General features: G+C 41.6%; 1 protein-coding gene across 4 annotated transcripts in view; it reads left to right on the top strand.

Moving 5' to 3' along the window:
* tox (thymocyte selection-associated high mobility group box) overlaps positions 1 to 15,925 on the top strand; it is a 135,436-nt gene that overhangs the window by 82,394 nt on the left and 37,117 nt on the right. For 3 of the 4 annotated variants that reach the window (XM_061839841.1, XM_061839838.1, XM_061839839.1), the window contains one exon: positions 4,825 to 4,935. The exons of the other annotated variant lie outside the window; for it this stretch is intronic. In XM_061839841.1, coding sequence (XP_061695825.1) covers positions 4,825 to 4,935 — 111 coding nt within the window. The remainder of the gene's footprint in view (positions 1 to 4,824; positions 4,936 to 15,925) is intronic. 4 annotated transcript variants of the gene reach the window in all.

Consider the following 15,925-nt stretch of genomic DNA (forward strand, 5'->3'; position numbering starts at 1 on the left):
ATCTCTCTCACAGTGGACATGCACCTACGTTGAAAATTTCAGACCCCTAGATGATTTCTAAGTGGGAGAACTTGCAATATAGCAGGGTGTTCAAATATTTATTTTCTTCACTGTACCTCTGTGGTGACAAATTATGTTTGAAAAACTCAAGTTCCCACAGGTGCCTTGAAATTTATGGTTCACTTCGCAATTTACCGAAATGAGGAGTAAATGCTTTTACCTGGTTTGCCAAATGTGGAAGTAGGTTGTGCACATACTGAATTTTACTGGCCACACCCAGGGACTTACTTTGGCATATGAGGTCTTCAGGCAAACCCAGTCAGGGGGGCCTCTACATTAGTGCACTATGAAGATTTTGAATATTAAGCTTTATCAACAAAAAAGTGTGTTGTCAAAGAAATTCTAGTCTTTATAATTCTTCTTGATGATTACTGCCAAATATCTTTTATCTTAGTGGTTTGTCCTGAAATTTAAAAGAATATTAATCAAAAGTTAATTTAGTTGACCATTTTGACAGTTTTTACATACCTCTTCATGATCAAAAGTCTCACCCTCCACTTAATTTTTACTGAATCCTGCTTAGCTGATGGTGACAGGAGTGGAACTGTAAAGAATATTTTGACCTTACTGTTGCCATTTACTGAAATCTACTGTCACAATTAAAAAGAAACCTTTGGTAGTCCTGACAAAAAGTGGTTGTAGGGCAGAAACTAGTGATTACTGTATTTTCCGAATGACAGTTAGCACCGGTTAATAAGCCGCGCCCACCCTGAGCAGCATTTTTTTTCCAAGCACTAGCCTCACTGGACCATACACTGTGGATATATACCATGTATACTGGTACCTTGTGAAATAAAATGTTCACACGGAAAGACTTTGTAAACATTTGTTTACATACCTTGTTTCCAAACAGTGACTGTAACAAGACAGCAAAATGGCTCAAATATAACAGAAACATCATGTTTTAATCACTGCTTTGGGATGCCAATGAATAATCACACAAATGGAGAAAGCTGAGAACAGTGACTTTGCCCATTCATAGTTCACCTTTCGTGGCTCTCTCAATTCCCCCCAGCCCAAAAATGTACCATATTTTTACAACATTCAGGTGCTCTTAAAAGCCATGAATTTTCTCCGAAATAGACGGTGGCACCTTATAATGCGCACCGTATTTGGACACCAAGTTCCTAAACCTGTGAATGTTGCTATGCTGTAAATAGTTACTCAAAAAAAAAAAAAAAAAAACAATTTTGGACCTTAGTACATGCATAAGGCATGTTATATCATTAGGGGTCCTGTTCATTTTAAAGAAAGTCCAAGACTTTTAAGTGTGCCTTGTGGTTGTGAAAATAGAGTACACATCATACATAGGTATTTTAAAACTGCATCAATTATTCATGGATATTTGAGATTCACAGAGGGAAAGGAATATAACTCCCATGCATAATGAGGGAACACTGTATACCATACTGTTTACTGAGTATCTTCAAAATCATTCGGTAGCATTTTAGACAAAAGATAAAACAATAACCTGTAGGGGGCCACTGACAAGTTTAATTTTTGATTCAGGCCGACATCAACTAACATCACATCACAGAAATAATGGGTGGCATTGGATCACTATGGGGGCCGGTTGCCAGGCACCTTGGTGGGGCCAGGGGACCGTCGTGGGTCCCTCGGTGTGGGACCTGTCCTGACCACCAGGTTGCTCTTGGGTGGATCCCTAGGCCCGTCCTGACCTTCAACTGATTGGGTGGGGTCCTCAGCCTTCACGGTGCAGACACAGCAATTAAAGGACATTTCTGTTAGTCTTTGTGGATGTGAAAGGGTGTCAATTCACATGCATGTGTCCGCCGGCACACACCCCGAGGTCTCTTTCACTTGGGTGGGGGCCACTCACTTATTTTGACAAATAACTAATGAATATGCAAATTTCTTGTCTATTCCCTCACTTATATTATCATACTTACAAAAGAAAAATACATTACAAATTACAGTAAAAACCTTGAGTCTATGAACAACCCCCTAAAGCAGCACGGCTCGGCTCCATTATAAGCCACCACGGCACCAAAAATGAGCCACACTGGCTGAGGCGCCGCATTCGCTGGTCACGGCTTCGGCGAAGGCTGCGCGTCGAGCTTGCGGACGGAGGCGGCTCTGAAGAATGCTGCCGACAATGCCGCACTCAGCCGTGTGCGACGAAAACGCAGTAAGGGACCCCGGCTCGACGGTGTTGTTTATTGCGTACTGCGGCGGCTATGAACAACACCCTAAAGCATCACGGCTCGGCTCCGTGATAAGCCACCGCCGAAAATGAGCCACACCGGCCGGCTGCGGTGAGCCGCGATGGCTCATCTCCACCGCGGAAGTGGATCGTACGGGGAGGCGGTTTGGCTGTGATCACATATCATCTGAATATGACTCGAAACAATAGTGTAATATTGCCCCGGGTACTTCACTCGGTTGTGTGGTGTTCTCCTTTTTGAAAAGAGCTTCCCTGTCAGAAGGGACGTGTTCGTCTCCCAAAGTAGGGTGCACTGCATGTTTTCATTGGCGAATGTTCGGGAGATGTCAGACAGAGGACACAGCCGATATGGCGACCACTTGGATGTCGTAGAATGACCCTCCTGCAACTTTGCGCATGGATGATGCGCACTCTGCTCACATTTATTTTTTCATATAGACGTTGAAGTGAATATTATATGTATTTTTCATCACAATATCTATTTTAGAATGTTTATAGGGATGACACTTGACCTTTAAAGAAAAAAATAGTGCCAAAGAACAGTTGCAAACAAGTAATGACATAACAAGGACATTTACACAGCAACAAAAGCAACATCTGTTTTCTAAGGACACAGATGAGCGCACTCCTGACTAAATATGTCCTGAGTAATCAAAACTCTACGCTCTTCCAGTGTGGATGGTATTTGAAGACAGAGACATCTAGTAGCAATGTCTGATAGCACTGCCGTAGTGTCCCAGGTTCCACCACCAGTTCACTAGATGTGCTAAGGTTTGAGTTGATGGCAGACCTCTGTATGATTGTATCTTATCTTGAAGCTTCTCTGTCGTTAAGAATATTTTTTTCCTCTCCAACTTCTACATCATCAGTAAATAACTTCTCAAGGGCAGGGAGCTTTTGCTTCTTCCGTGACAATAAACATAGCAGTGAACGTTAGGTTAATCATTAAACCATTCAACTAAATAAACGAGCACATTTTTGTCCAAGCTAAGCTTAAGTTCTTCCTGTCACTCTTCAGTTAGATTTTGATTTAGCTTTATTAAAAATAAAATAAAGCTGCACACTAATATCTTATCTGGTTACGTAGTTAACAGAGGTGGGACCAAGTCATTGCTTTACAATTCACGAGTATCAGGTCTTTTCCCTCAAGCCCAGAGTAAGTCCCAAGTTGAAACGTGCTAGTCCCGAGTCAGGGACCGCCCTGATTCAGTAACATATACAAGTGGACTTGAATGCATAGAGGAGGTGAGTGACTACACTCGAAGATGGAGCAATCTTAAACCTGATTCTGCATTAATGCCATAGAGAGTGAGGTTCATTAAATACGCTTGCCATTGCCTGATCTTGACCTCAGTGAAAATTTTTTTTTCTACTGGTTCGACGACACGGAGCTACAGCAAAGCTAGAGTTCACAACACACGAAATGTGCACATACTCGGAATTTGTCCTGCATGCTGCAATCATGTCTAACATTAGAGCCAATTACCTGCAGCATTAGCGGCGCTTGATCACAGATAAACGTCTGTGTACTGAAACTTGGCAAGAAAAAATGAGGCATATTTTGATAGTTGGTACTACCAAAACATCTATTTTTTTGACTGATACCTTTGAATAGATCCTTCTGTTGCTGTGGAAGCTCCCTGGCTTGTGCTGCAGGCTGTGAAAACAAACAAAAAATAGGAAAGGCCTACTAGAGCATCTAAACTCTTTTAATTAATCACTCTATCCAAGCCTATTTAAATGGTGGCTGGTGTCTGGTGACTCCAATTTGACATGAGTTTGAATGGGATTAGTTAACTACAAACGCAGTTAGATGTAAGAGGATGTTCAGACTTGGGCATCTCTACTGTTAGCTTTTTATTTTTCGTTCCCAACTCAAACACATTACATTTTTTGAAAATTAAATGTTAATGGTGGAAAAACTTTTAAAATGATTTATCTTGGTCTTTTTTATGTATCACCAAAACCTGGAATTTGAAGAGGAGTGTATATAGACTATTTATTTCCACTGTGTATGAAACCTCCATGGACTCTCATCCATATTATTTATAACCATAAACATGAACCTCCTGGTGGTGCGAACATCATAAGAACTCATAAAAATGATTGTATGGGAATAATATACTCAATGTGTTTCTGTATGACTTGCACTGTCAAAGATAACATCATATTGTATTTGTTCAATAAACATAGCCAAATGGAATTTAACTATCATTTATATACACTGTAAGCACTGCATGGCACTCAAAAAATTATTTAACCAATCTCAGTTGCTCTCACGCTTCGGTTCCAGAAGTGAGTATACATTAATTCAGGTATAAAGATGTTGCAAACGGTCTTTTATATCGGTAAACTAAATTCAGTAATTAACGAACTAACCCAAACCTCAAGACTAAAGGGAGTACAGAATACTAAGATTGTGTGATGTTGGGAATTTGGCCATGTTGTGAATCCTTCTTTCTCTCTCTAGTTTACTTCGTCCTTGCTATCCTCCTTGGCATTTTCATTTGACCTTTATTTGACCTCTGACCTTCTTCTGGCCCATCTGAACCTTTTGTGTGTCTCTTTAACTCCCACAGTTTCGTGTGCCGCAGCCCCCTCAGCCCCTCAGCAAAGTGACACCTCCCAATCCTGCCTCACAAAACTGGAGGAGGGACACGCACATGCATGACACGCACCGTCTGCCTTGGGTGATTGCACACAACATACACTCACACAATAAACTGTATCATTATGTTCACTGAAAAAACTTGTTCACTGTATAACCTCAACTGTAACAAACAAAGAGGGAATCCTTAATTTTTTACTGCATAAATATGACACAAATACATAATTTACAATATTCACTGTACAAGTGAATTTTCTCTAAGTTTACCTCTCAGTATACACAACGCTTGCAAATAACCTAAATATTAAATAAAGTACAGTAGTTGAACAAATAAATCTTGTTCATATTTTCTTATATTGCTCGGTGAACTCAGAATTCATACATTGCTTTTAATATTAGGTCTCTGTTACCGCTCTATGATCATGAACCACTTGATGCAAGCACAAATCCTGGCAACGAGTGTTTTTGTAACTTAAGGAACTGTAGATGTTGCAAGTTTCTCAAGCCTGTTTATAGTGCTGCCTCAACTTACAAGTTTCATTTTTAATTCAAAACACTTGAATGTTCAGATGATCCTTCTTCATTGCAATGAATAGAAAAAATGGAAATGACATCAATCTGGGCATCATGGTGAATCAGCTGGTAAAGCGTTGGCCTCACAGTTATAAGGACCCGGGTTCGATCCCAGCTCTGCCTGTGTGGAGTTTGCATGTTCTCCCTGCCTGCGGGGGTTTTCTCCGGGCACTTCGGTTTCCTCCCACATCTCAAAAGCATGCAACATTAATTGGACACTCTATATTCCCCCTAGGTGGGATTGTTTGTCTCTATGTGCCCTGGGATTGGCTGGCAACCAGTTTAGGGTGTACCCTACCTCCTACCTGTTGACAGCTGGGGTAGGCTCCAGCACTCCCCACGACCCTTGTGAGGATAAGCGGCAAAGAAAATGGATGGATGGGTGGACAATAATCTGTTCCAGCCCTTCTGCTTCATCTGATGTGGGCACCTTGGCAACCAGGTTACAACATAATACAGCCATACAGACACAAATGAAACAGAGCTTCACAACTAAATGACTCATGTTAGATGTTTTTCCCAGAGGATAAATAATGTTTGTATTGTTATATTCCCTATCTACCATCTACCATGTGTTGTTGCACCATTTCTGTTCAAATATATGTGGCTTTGAGTGCAGTCGGTGCTTCAGTACTTATGTATGCTATCGCTTAAATAACACATTAATTTGTCTGAGGCCCACTTTCCACCAAGCACTGTTCTGTTCTGTTCAAAACAATTGTATTGGTCAAAAGTTGTGACAGTAAAAAAATAATCGATACCAACCACTGAGGTATCCTCTGCAGTGTCACCGTCGCTGAAAGGTGGAGTTTGGTACATTTGTAGGCAATTGATTGGCAGTAAATGACCACAGGAATGGATTGAAGTAAATTTTAAAGTGACCTTACAGAAAACAGGCAACTACATACCTGAAAGAAAGAACATAAAAGAGTGTCCATCTTTCATTGTTTGTTTACTGTACTATTTTTTTGTTGATGTTATACTGTTTGCATTGCTATGATTGAAATGTAAATCACATCAGGGTTTTCATTTCTTAACTGTACAGTGCTAAGCTGAACTAGCAATTAAATGAAAGGTGACTTTAAAAATTATTATTTTTCTTTTAGGTACAGCAGTTATGTTGACAGAGATACTCTAATGGCTTGCTTGTGTGGTAATTTGGTCAGCTTGGGTGAACATTCATTTTTACTTTCCCTTATTGTGTAAGGTGGCACTCTGAAACTTCTTAATGTCCGTCTTTCATGTCACTCCTTAGTACAAAAAAGTCATTTGTAGCCGTCGGTGTAGTAAAACCTGTGGAGCACTCCATTTTGCCTCAGTTACTTCAAGATACACTTTATCAACATAGTCCACACAACTGTCATAATTCAACACAGCAATCAATTAATTGATTGGTTATTTTGCCCATCCCTAGTTTTTGCATCATGCTTACAAAAAATCAATCACCATCTTTTCTTTTCTTTCCTTTCCTCATGCACACACTCATGAGGTTCCTGTTTGTAGCCTGTAGTTTACCTCAAACATATTATTTGACAGATGAGAATGGTGTTGACAATAAAAAGAAAGAAATGTCAGCCAGGCTTTCATCAAACACTGCGTCTCTATGCACATACAATTTTGTTGTGCTTCAAAGAATACTTTGAGGTCCACCCTGAGGCTAATCAGCCTTAACCATCAGTTTAAAATAAAGTATATTCCCTTGAGAATAAGACACACTAACAAAACCAGATGGACAATTTTTATTTGACTCTTTTAAACACCCACATTTACGTGATCAGATCTAGCAAAATAGTCTGCAGTTTTGTGCAGATGGTCACAACAGTTGAAATGTAGCATTTATAAATGCATTCAGGTTCTGAAAACATGGCGTTGTGGGAAATGTGCAAATAATGGAACACAACATAGGACTTAATCCTGACTACATTAGTCTTTCTAGAAGCTCCCAGCACAGGCTTTTGTGTTAGCATGAATGGAAGAGGAGAGAGACAAGGGGGTGTAATTTATGCGGAACACAAAGAACTGATCGAACAAACAGGACAGACAGACAGAGAAAAAGTCTAATTTATGCAGCTCTCTGAGCTCCAATATTTTTCAAAAGTACACCACAGCTGGATTTGTTGCTTTTTAAGGACCTGAACCACATCACAGAACTTTAAAGCTCCAAAATAACATGGAAAGGAGGAATGAGAGTGAAAAGAGGAAAGGATTAACTTGTCAAAGTAGTTCAACTGATGAGTGACTGAATTGACATGTTTCGGAAAGATTGATATCTGAGGATCAAAACCATGACAGTCACCACCCCAGAGGAATGGACGTGTCAGTGCTGTCACTGACACTTGACGCACATTCAACTGTTGAAGTAACAGCTTTACTCGTACCATGCTGGTCATACCAACAGCCCCAGACATGAATTACACTCTTATTTGCAAAATAAGTTTAACAATTAATTAGTTTTAAGTAACCATCCACCTCTATGGAGTGTCACGTCAAATTCCGTGAAACATGAAGTAGTTGGATGTTGCAAACAAAGGTTTTTCTCCACTCCACCTCCATTCTAGTCTGTTGTATTGTCGTTTTCATTTTACAGGCATTAACTAGGAAGAAGTTGCCGCCAAAATGGTAATATATTTATTTGAAAAATCTAAAAATTAGGGCAGCACTGTCGTGCAGCTATAGAGCGTTGGCCTCACAGTTCTCAGGACTGGGGTTCAATCCCGGTGTAACGGTCTGAGAGCTCCCCTGTGCTGAAAATCCTTGTGATTAATTCGCATGCGTTACTAACAGGGGAACTCTGGGTACATAGCAGACACTTACTGGGAAATCCCCCGGTCTCATAGTCTTATACATAGAGGAAGCTAACATATGTTATAACCTAACCCTAACCTAACCGTAAAATAAAAGTTGATAAAAAGATACACACATATATGTACATTCGCTGTGTTCGGCTTTCTGAGACGTCCATAGTGAACATTGTCAAATGGCACATGTTGAAGCATGGATAGAGATGTTTCAGACTGGCCGGAAGTTTACAAAATATACGCGCATGCGCATTAATCACAAGGAGACTTTTCAGCACCGGGAGCGCTCAGACCGTCACACCGTCCCCGGCTGTGTGGCGTTTGCATGTTCTCCCCGTGACTGCGTGAGTTTTCTCCGGTCACTCCAGTTTCCTCCCACAGCCCCCCAAAAAACATGCAACATTAATTGGACATTCAAAATTGGTGATTGTGAGTGTGACTGTTGTCTGTCTCCATGTGCCCTGGGATGGGCAACCAGTTCAGGGTGTACCCTGCCTCCTACCCAATGGTAGCTGAGGTAAGCTCCAGCGCTCCCGCGACCCTCGTGAGGATAAGCGGCTCAGAAAATGGTTGGAGGGATATAAAAATGTGTATGACTCCAGAAGTAATTTATTCAGATGAGGATATATGGAAATGGTCAGGGAAGATTACTTTGGAAATGTAGTTACAATTACCATAAAGCTAATTTTTTCATAAATGGGTATAGGATAAACCAAAAAAAAAAACTTTAACATTTTAAAATAGTATGCCAGAACTGAGAGGTTATGATAAAGCTGTACACTTTTCATTTCAATATTCCACTGCCACTGAGAAGTAATGAAAAACGTGTACACTTTCATGGTAATATGCCAACTGCCACCTAAAGGTTATGAGAATTGTGTAGTTTACACTTTCATTTCAATTTAACAGGAGCACGTATGACTGCATATACAGTGGGCATGGAAAGTATTCAGAGTCCCTTAAAGCCCAAGTGTCATCCCTATAAACATTCTAAAATAGATATTGTAATGACAAATATATATAACAATTTTCACATCAATGTCTATATGAAAAAATAAATATGAGCCGAGAGCGTGTCATCCATGTGCAAAGTTACGGAAGTCTCACTCGACATCAAAGTGGTCACCATATTGGCTGCATCTTCTGTCTGTGACGTCACACTGGGACATTTGCCATTGAAAACACGCTGTGCCACCTACTATGGGAGACGAACACACCCCTTCTGACATGGAAGCTCACAACAGAGTGAAATGACCGGAGCAATATTACCCTATCGTTTCATATATAAATGATATATTCATATTAAATGAGATGCAGATCTTGCCCAAACCGCAAGCGGCCAAACCACCTCCCTGCGGTGGTGAGAAAAACAACGCCACCCGCGAGTGACGACGACGGCGCGGCCAAACTGCTTCCCCGTCCGATCTATTTCCGCGGCGGAAATGAGCCATTGCAGCCCAGCACGCCGACGAGACACCCCGTCCGAACCCGTGTTGACAAGGCCAGCGGCGATCCACAAGGCCTGCGGAGGCCGTCCTTCCACGGCTGCTGCGCGGAAGCCGTCCAACGCGCACATCAACACATTTATCACCCCTGACTTACGTACGCGGATCTTTTGTTACGTTATGAGAGGATTACGTCCCCCCCCAACTTTTTTTTTTATTTTTTTTAGTAGCTGTATACACATCTACCTGTCATTTGGAACCCACAAAGCTCTCGTTCTTTGCACCTGCCCAATTCATTTTTCATGACGAACCTGGTCTTTTGGAAAAGTATGAATAGCGTATTCATCCTCCCAAGTGTTCGACCAATATCCAGCAATACAACAAGCCGGCATTTGGGCTAACACGAAGGAACAACGAGCTACCTTCCCGGAGGTGAAACTAGTATAAACAGACGAGACCGCTTGAGTGCGCTACTGCCCTGTATGTCACTTTTTGCTTCTTCTCGAAAACAAATCCCTCGAGAGGATTTTCATGGCGGGAGATTAAAAAAAAACCATATACATCAAAATCATGTTTTGTAGTGAAAAAACAGTTTGGTCCATACAGGCTGCTGTTTTTTCATAAATGACATACCAAAAATCATGCATTTCATGACAGTGGACCTTAAATGTGTTGCTCTTTTTTATACTGCAGCCATTTGCTAAAATCACTTGTTCTTTTATCCCCCTCATTAATGTGCATACAGCAACCGATGTTGACATAAAAAAAGCAGAATTGATTACATTTTTGCAGATTTATTAAGAAAGAAAACTGAAATATCACACAGCTATATGTATTTAGACCCGTTGATCAATGTTTAGTAGAAGTACACTTTTGACTGCACCACGGTGGCGCAGCTGTAGAGTGTTGGCCTCACAGTTCTGAGGACTAGTGTTCAAATCCTGGCCTCCGCCTCTGTGGAGTTTGCATGTTCTCCCTGTTTCTGCGTGGGTTTTCTCCGGGCACTCCGGTTTCCTCCCACATCTCAAAAATATGCATTAATTGGAAACTCTAAATTGCCCTTAGGTAAGATTGTGAGGGTGACTGTTGTCTCTCTCCATGTGCCCTACGATTGGCTGGCAAACAGTTCTGGGTGTACCCTGCCTCCTGCCTGATAACAGCTGGGATAGGCTCCAACACTTCCGTGACCCCTGTGAGGAGATGCGGCTCAGAAAATAGATGGATAGATGGACCCTTTTGAGCTTTCATCTTTGGAAGTGGACCACTGCAATAAACGTTTGGAAACCACTGGCTTAGGGTCATTGTCTTGTTGGAAGGTAAACCTTTGGCCAGGTCCTGAGCACCTGGGAGAATGTTTTCATCCAGGATATCCCTGTACTTGGTCACATTTGTCTTTGCTTCAATTGCAAGCAGTCGTCCTGTCCCTGTAGCTGAAAAACACCGCCACAGCATGATAACCATGACCTTGCTTCACTGTTGACACTGTATTGGACAGGTGATGACCAGTGCCTGGATTTCTCCACACATATGACTTATAATTAAGGCCAAAAAGTTCTATCTTGGTTTCATCAGACCAAAGAATCTTATTGTTTTTATTTTAGAAAACTACATGCATGCTTTTATGTGTCTTGCACTAAGGAGATGCTTGTATCGGGCAACACTGGCATAAATTCTGGAGGGTTGCGGTGATGGTTGAATTTCTCAGGAGCTCTCTCACCAAGGCTCTTCTCCCCAGATTGCTCAGTTTGGCCGGACAGACAGCTCTCAAAAGTGTTCTGGCCATCCCAACCGTCTTCCATTTAAGGTTTTTAGAGGTCACTGTGCTTGGAGCAACATTGAGTACAGCAACATTTTTTGGGGAACCTCAGGCAGATTTATGCTTTTCAGGCATTTCATTGGACCTCATGATTCTTGTTTGTTATGACATGCACTGTGAGCTGTAAGGTCTTATATAGACAGGTGTGTGGCTTTCCTAATCAAGTTCAATTTGCAGAATCAAACACAGCTGGACTCCAATGAAGCTGTGGAACCATCTCAAGGAAGCTCAGAAGAAATGGAAAGCACCCGAGTTAAATACTGTATATGGTCACAGCAAAGACTGAATACTTATGGCTGTGTGAGATTTCGTTTTTTCTTTTTTTTCTGTCAATATTGAGTGCTTTTCGTACATTAATGAAGAAAAAAAACAAGCTTAAATGATTTTAGCAAATGGCTGCGATATAAAAAAAGAGTGAAAAATTTAAGGGGGTCTGAATATTTTCCATACCCACTGTCTATACAGTTGTGCTCATAAATTTACATATCCATGCAGAATTTATGAAATATTGTTTTTCAAAAATAAGACTAACGACTGAACGACGCACATCATTCATTTCTTTATGGTTACCAGGTCAAGTGTCATGAAATGGATGATTTTTAGTATGTTATTAATGAAAAAACTTCAACCAATATGGGCCCATGCGTTTTTTTCATCACAAAACATGAATTTGACGTATACAGCTTTTTGTAACTCCCGCCATGTAAATCCTCTCGAGGGATTTGTTTTCGAGAAGAAGCAGGAAGTGACATAAAGGACAACGGCGCCCCCAAGTGGACTTGTTTGTTTCCATTTGTTTTACATCCGGGAAGGTAGCTTGTTGTTCCTTCGTGTTAGCCAAAATGCCGGCTCATTGCATTGCTGGACATTGCTTGAACACTCGGGAGAATGGATTTACCCTTCATAAGTTTGCAAGCGACCCGGTTAGTTGTGAAAAATGGATTGCACGGGTGCAGAGGACAAGAGCTTCGTGAGTTCCAAATCACAGGTAGGTGTGTATTCAGCTACTAAAAAAAATAATAGTCTGGGGTGGACCACGTAATCGGTGTCTCATAACGTAACAAAAGATCCGCGTATGAAATATGTCGATGTGCGCTTCAGACGTTGTCGGGCTGCTGCGAGGACGGTGGCGAATCTGAAGAACCCAGCCAACAATGTCTCACTCGGCCTCGTGCTCGCAATAATGTGCGATAGTGTTCATCGCGTACTGCGGTGGCTGTGAAGAACCCTCTAAAAGCAGCACGCCTCAGCTCCATTATATGCCACCACAGCGCCAAAAATCAGCCACACCGGCTGAGGCGCCGTGTTCGGCGGTCACAGCTTTTGCGAAGGCTGCGCGTCGGGCTTTGCGAACAGGGGAGGCTCTGAAGAACCCAGCCGAGAATGCGTCAGTCAGCCGCGTGCGCGCAGTAAAGCGCCCTGGCTGACTGTGTTGTTCATTGTACTGCGGCATCTATGAACACCCCCCCCTAAAGCAGTACGGCTCGGCTCCGTCGTAAAACACACCAGCCGGATGCGATGAGCCGCGATGGCTCATCTCTGCCACGGAATTGCATCGGACGGGGATGCGGTTTGGCCGTGATTGCATATCATCTGAATATGGCTCGAAACAATAGTGTAATATTGCCGTGAGGGCTCGAAACAATAGTGTAATATTGCCCCGGTAACTTCACTCAGTTGTGTGGTGTTGTCCTTTTCGAAAAGAGCTTCCGCGTCAGAAGGGGCGTGTTCGTCTCCCATAGTTAGGGTGCACCGCGTGTTTTCATTGGCGAACTTCCGGGTGACGTCACTTACAGAGGATGCAGCCAATATGGCAACCACTTGGATATCGTAGAATGACACTTCTGCAACTTTATGCATGGCTGACACGCTCTCCGCTCACATTTATTTTTTCGTATGGACATTGAAGTGAGTAATGTTATATGTATTTTTCATTACAATATCTATTTTAGAATGTTTATAGGGATGACACTTGGGCTTTAAATATGTGACAGTTTAATTTGAATCCCAATAAAATAAAATAAAATGTGTTTGCCTGGTCCATTGTGTTTTGTACACATCTTACAAATTCTAGCTGGGTAATCAAACATATGAGCGCAACTGTGTGTTTTCTTATTTACTAAATAAAACTAGGGCCGTGAATAAGAGCAAGTAATTAAAAATAAATTATTACGTGTTTGAATAAAGAGACCCGCCCAAAAATAGAAGATCTCCATCAGACCACTCCTCACATATTGAACACTCCTCATTCCACACCTCCATAGTGCTGCAAAACATGCTGGGACCATGTAAATAGTGTTTAAAGTGCATCTTTTGTGTCAGTTATTATTGATGATAATTTATATTATTGCTAATAATTAGTATTAATTATTGAGTCATTATTTTGTTTTATTATTTGGTAGTTATGCTATTCTGTTTGCTGTGGTGTGATAATTTTAGCTTCAATGTGACACAATGAGTGTTTACAACATCATCACTAATGACCTGCCTACACAGGCAGTCGGTGGGCCAATGTAAGACTCTTCTGCTAACAGATGTGAATGCAATTCTTTCTCACTACCTCGTGAATGCTGTCCTATGGTATCCTCAATATATGCTCAGACACTTGCTGGAATGCATGCTAGCAATGTAGTCAGTGTTTTTAAATGTAGTTTGTTGGACAAGTCACAATATTTGCAAACATTGGAGCTCAGTGTACATATAAGCTGCACCGTATTGCAAGGTGCCTTGTCAATGTGGGACGTCGTCTATTTGGAAGCAAATTTAAGACCTCGATGATCTTGAAAATACATGAAAATAAGATCAGATAAAAAAAACTTGGAGACCAAAATCCACTAATATGCAGGGCTGCAAAGGGATCCGTGAATCGCCAAGACCACACTGGATACATACCCGTCATCTGGAAGGAAATTGTAGCCTACACCTTTCTCAAAATCTTTCCAGGGGGTGGCATATTGGAATGAAATTGTACATCCTTTACATAACCTTTAGATGGCGAAATAGATTTGGAAAAATCTGAACGCTTTTTTCCCATTTCCCGATATAGTGTTCCATCATTATTGGCAGGGGTTACATTTCTCCCCCCGCAAATAACAGAAATCCGCGAATGATGGATGCAGTATTAAAACACTTACGGATGTAGCATATTTTTGCAATCATAAGGCAGACTTAAAAGTCTTTAATTTTCTTCAAAATGGAGAGTGCACCTTAAGGGGACAAGTTCCATAATATGTGAATGTTGTGTGACTAGTCCAATGAAGTTCAAGGGAACGCACTGGTTACATTGCTAGAATGCCGACCTGATCCCTGATGCAGTCCCACCTCCACCTTAAATTCTTCTGTCACACCTACGGCACACCTCACTATTGTTCTGCTGCCATCATACATGTCCTGTACTATTCTAACATACTTCTTTGCCACTCTATACATCCATATGCAGTACCACAGTTCCCCTCTTGGTACTCTGTCATAGGCTTTCTCTAGATCCACAAGGCCACAATGTAGCTCGTTCTGACCTTCTCTTTACTTTTCCATTAGCATCCTCAGTGTAAATAATGCCTCTGAGATACTCTCACCATATTCTTGCTCATAAGTACTTCTGTCCTGAGTCTACCTTCAACTACTCTTTACCATAGCTTCATGGTGACATGTTAATTCCTCTATAGTTCGTACAGTTGTGCAAATTGCCTTTGTTCTTAAAAATGGGAACTAGCACATTTCCCACAATTCTTCAGGCATTTTCTTACCTCCGAGTGTTCTGTTGAACAAGTTAGTAAAAAAGTCCACAGTCATCTCCTCAAAAAGCTTCCATACCACTACAGAAATGTCATCAGGACCCAATGCCTTTACATTTTTCATCCTCTTTAGTCCCTTTTGAACTTCCCCCTTATTTATCATCACTTCATGGTCAACCACACTTGCCTCTTCTACTCTTGCTTCTCGCTCATTTTCTTCTTTCTTAGCACACCACTGGCACCAGTCAACACATTTCCATCTCCATCCTTAATCACTGTAACCTGCTGCACAACCTTCCTATCTATCCCTTTGTCTGGCCAACCTATAGAGATCCTTTTTTCCTTCTTTCGTGTCCAACCTGGTGTACTTGTCCTCATATGCCTCTTGTTTAGCCTTGGTCACCTGTACCTTTGTCCTACGTTGCATCTCAATGCATTCCTTTCTCCTCTCCTCGGTTGTCTCAGTGTCACACTTCTTTGGTAACCTCTTTCCTCTTTTGACTTCCTGTACTTTGAGGTTCCACCACCAAGTCTCCTTCTCCCCTTTCCTACCAGAAGACATTCCAAGTACGCTCTTGCCTGTCTCTCCGATCACCTTGGCTGTAGTAGTTCAGTCTTCCAGGAGCTCCTCCTATTCACAGAAAGCCTGTCTCATCTCCTCCTGAAAAGCCGCACACCACTCTTCCCTTCTTAGCTTCCACCACAT

Source organism: Syngnathoides biaculeatus, chromosome 13 (genome assembly GCF_019802595.1).
Source record: "Syngnathoides biaculeatus isolate LvHL_M chromosome 13, ASM1980259v1, whole genome shotgun sequence".
NCBI classification, from domain to species: Eukaryota; Metazoa; Chordata; class Actinopteri; order Syngnathiformes; family Syngnathidae; genus Syngnathoides; species Syngnathoides biaculeatus.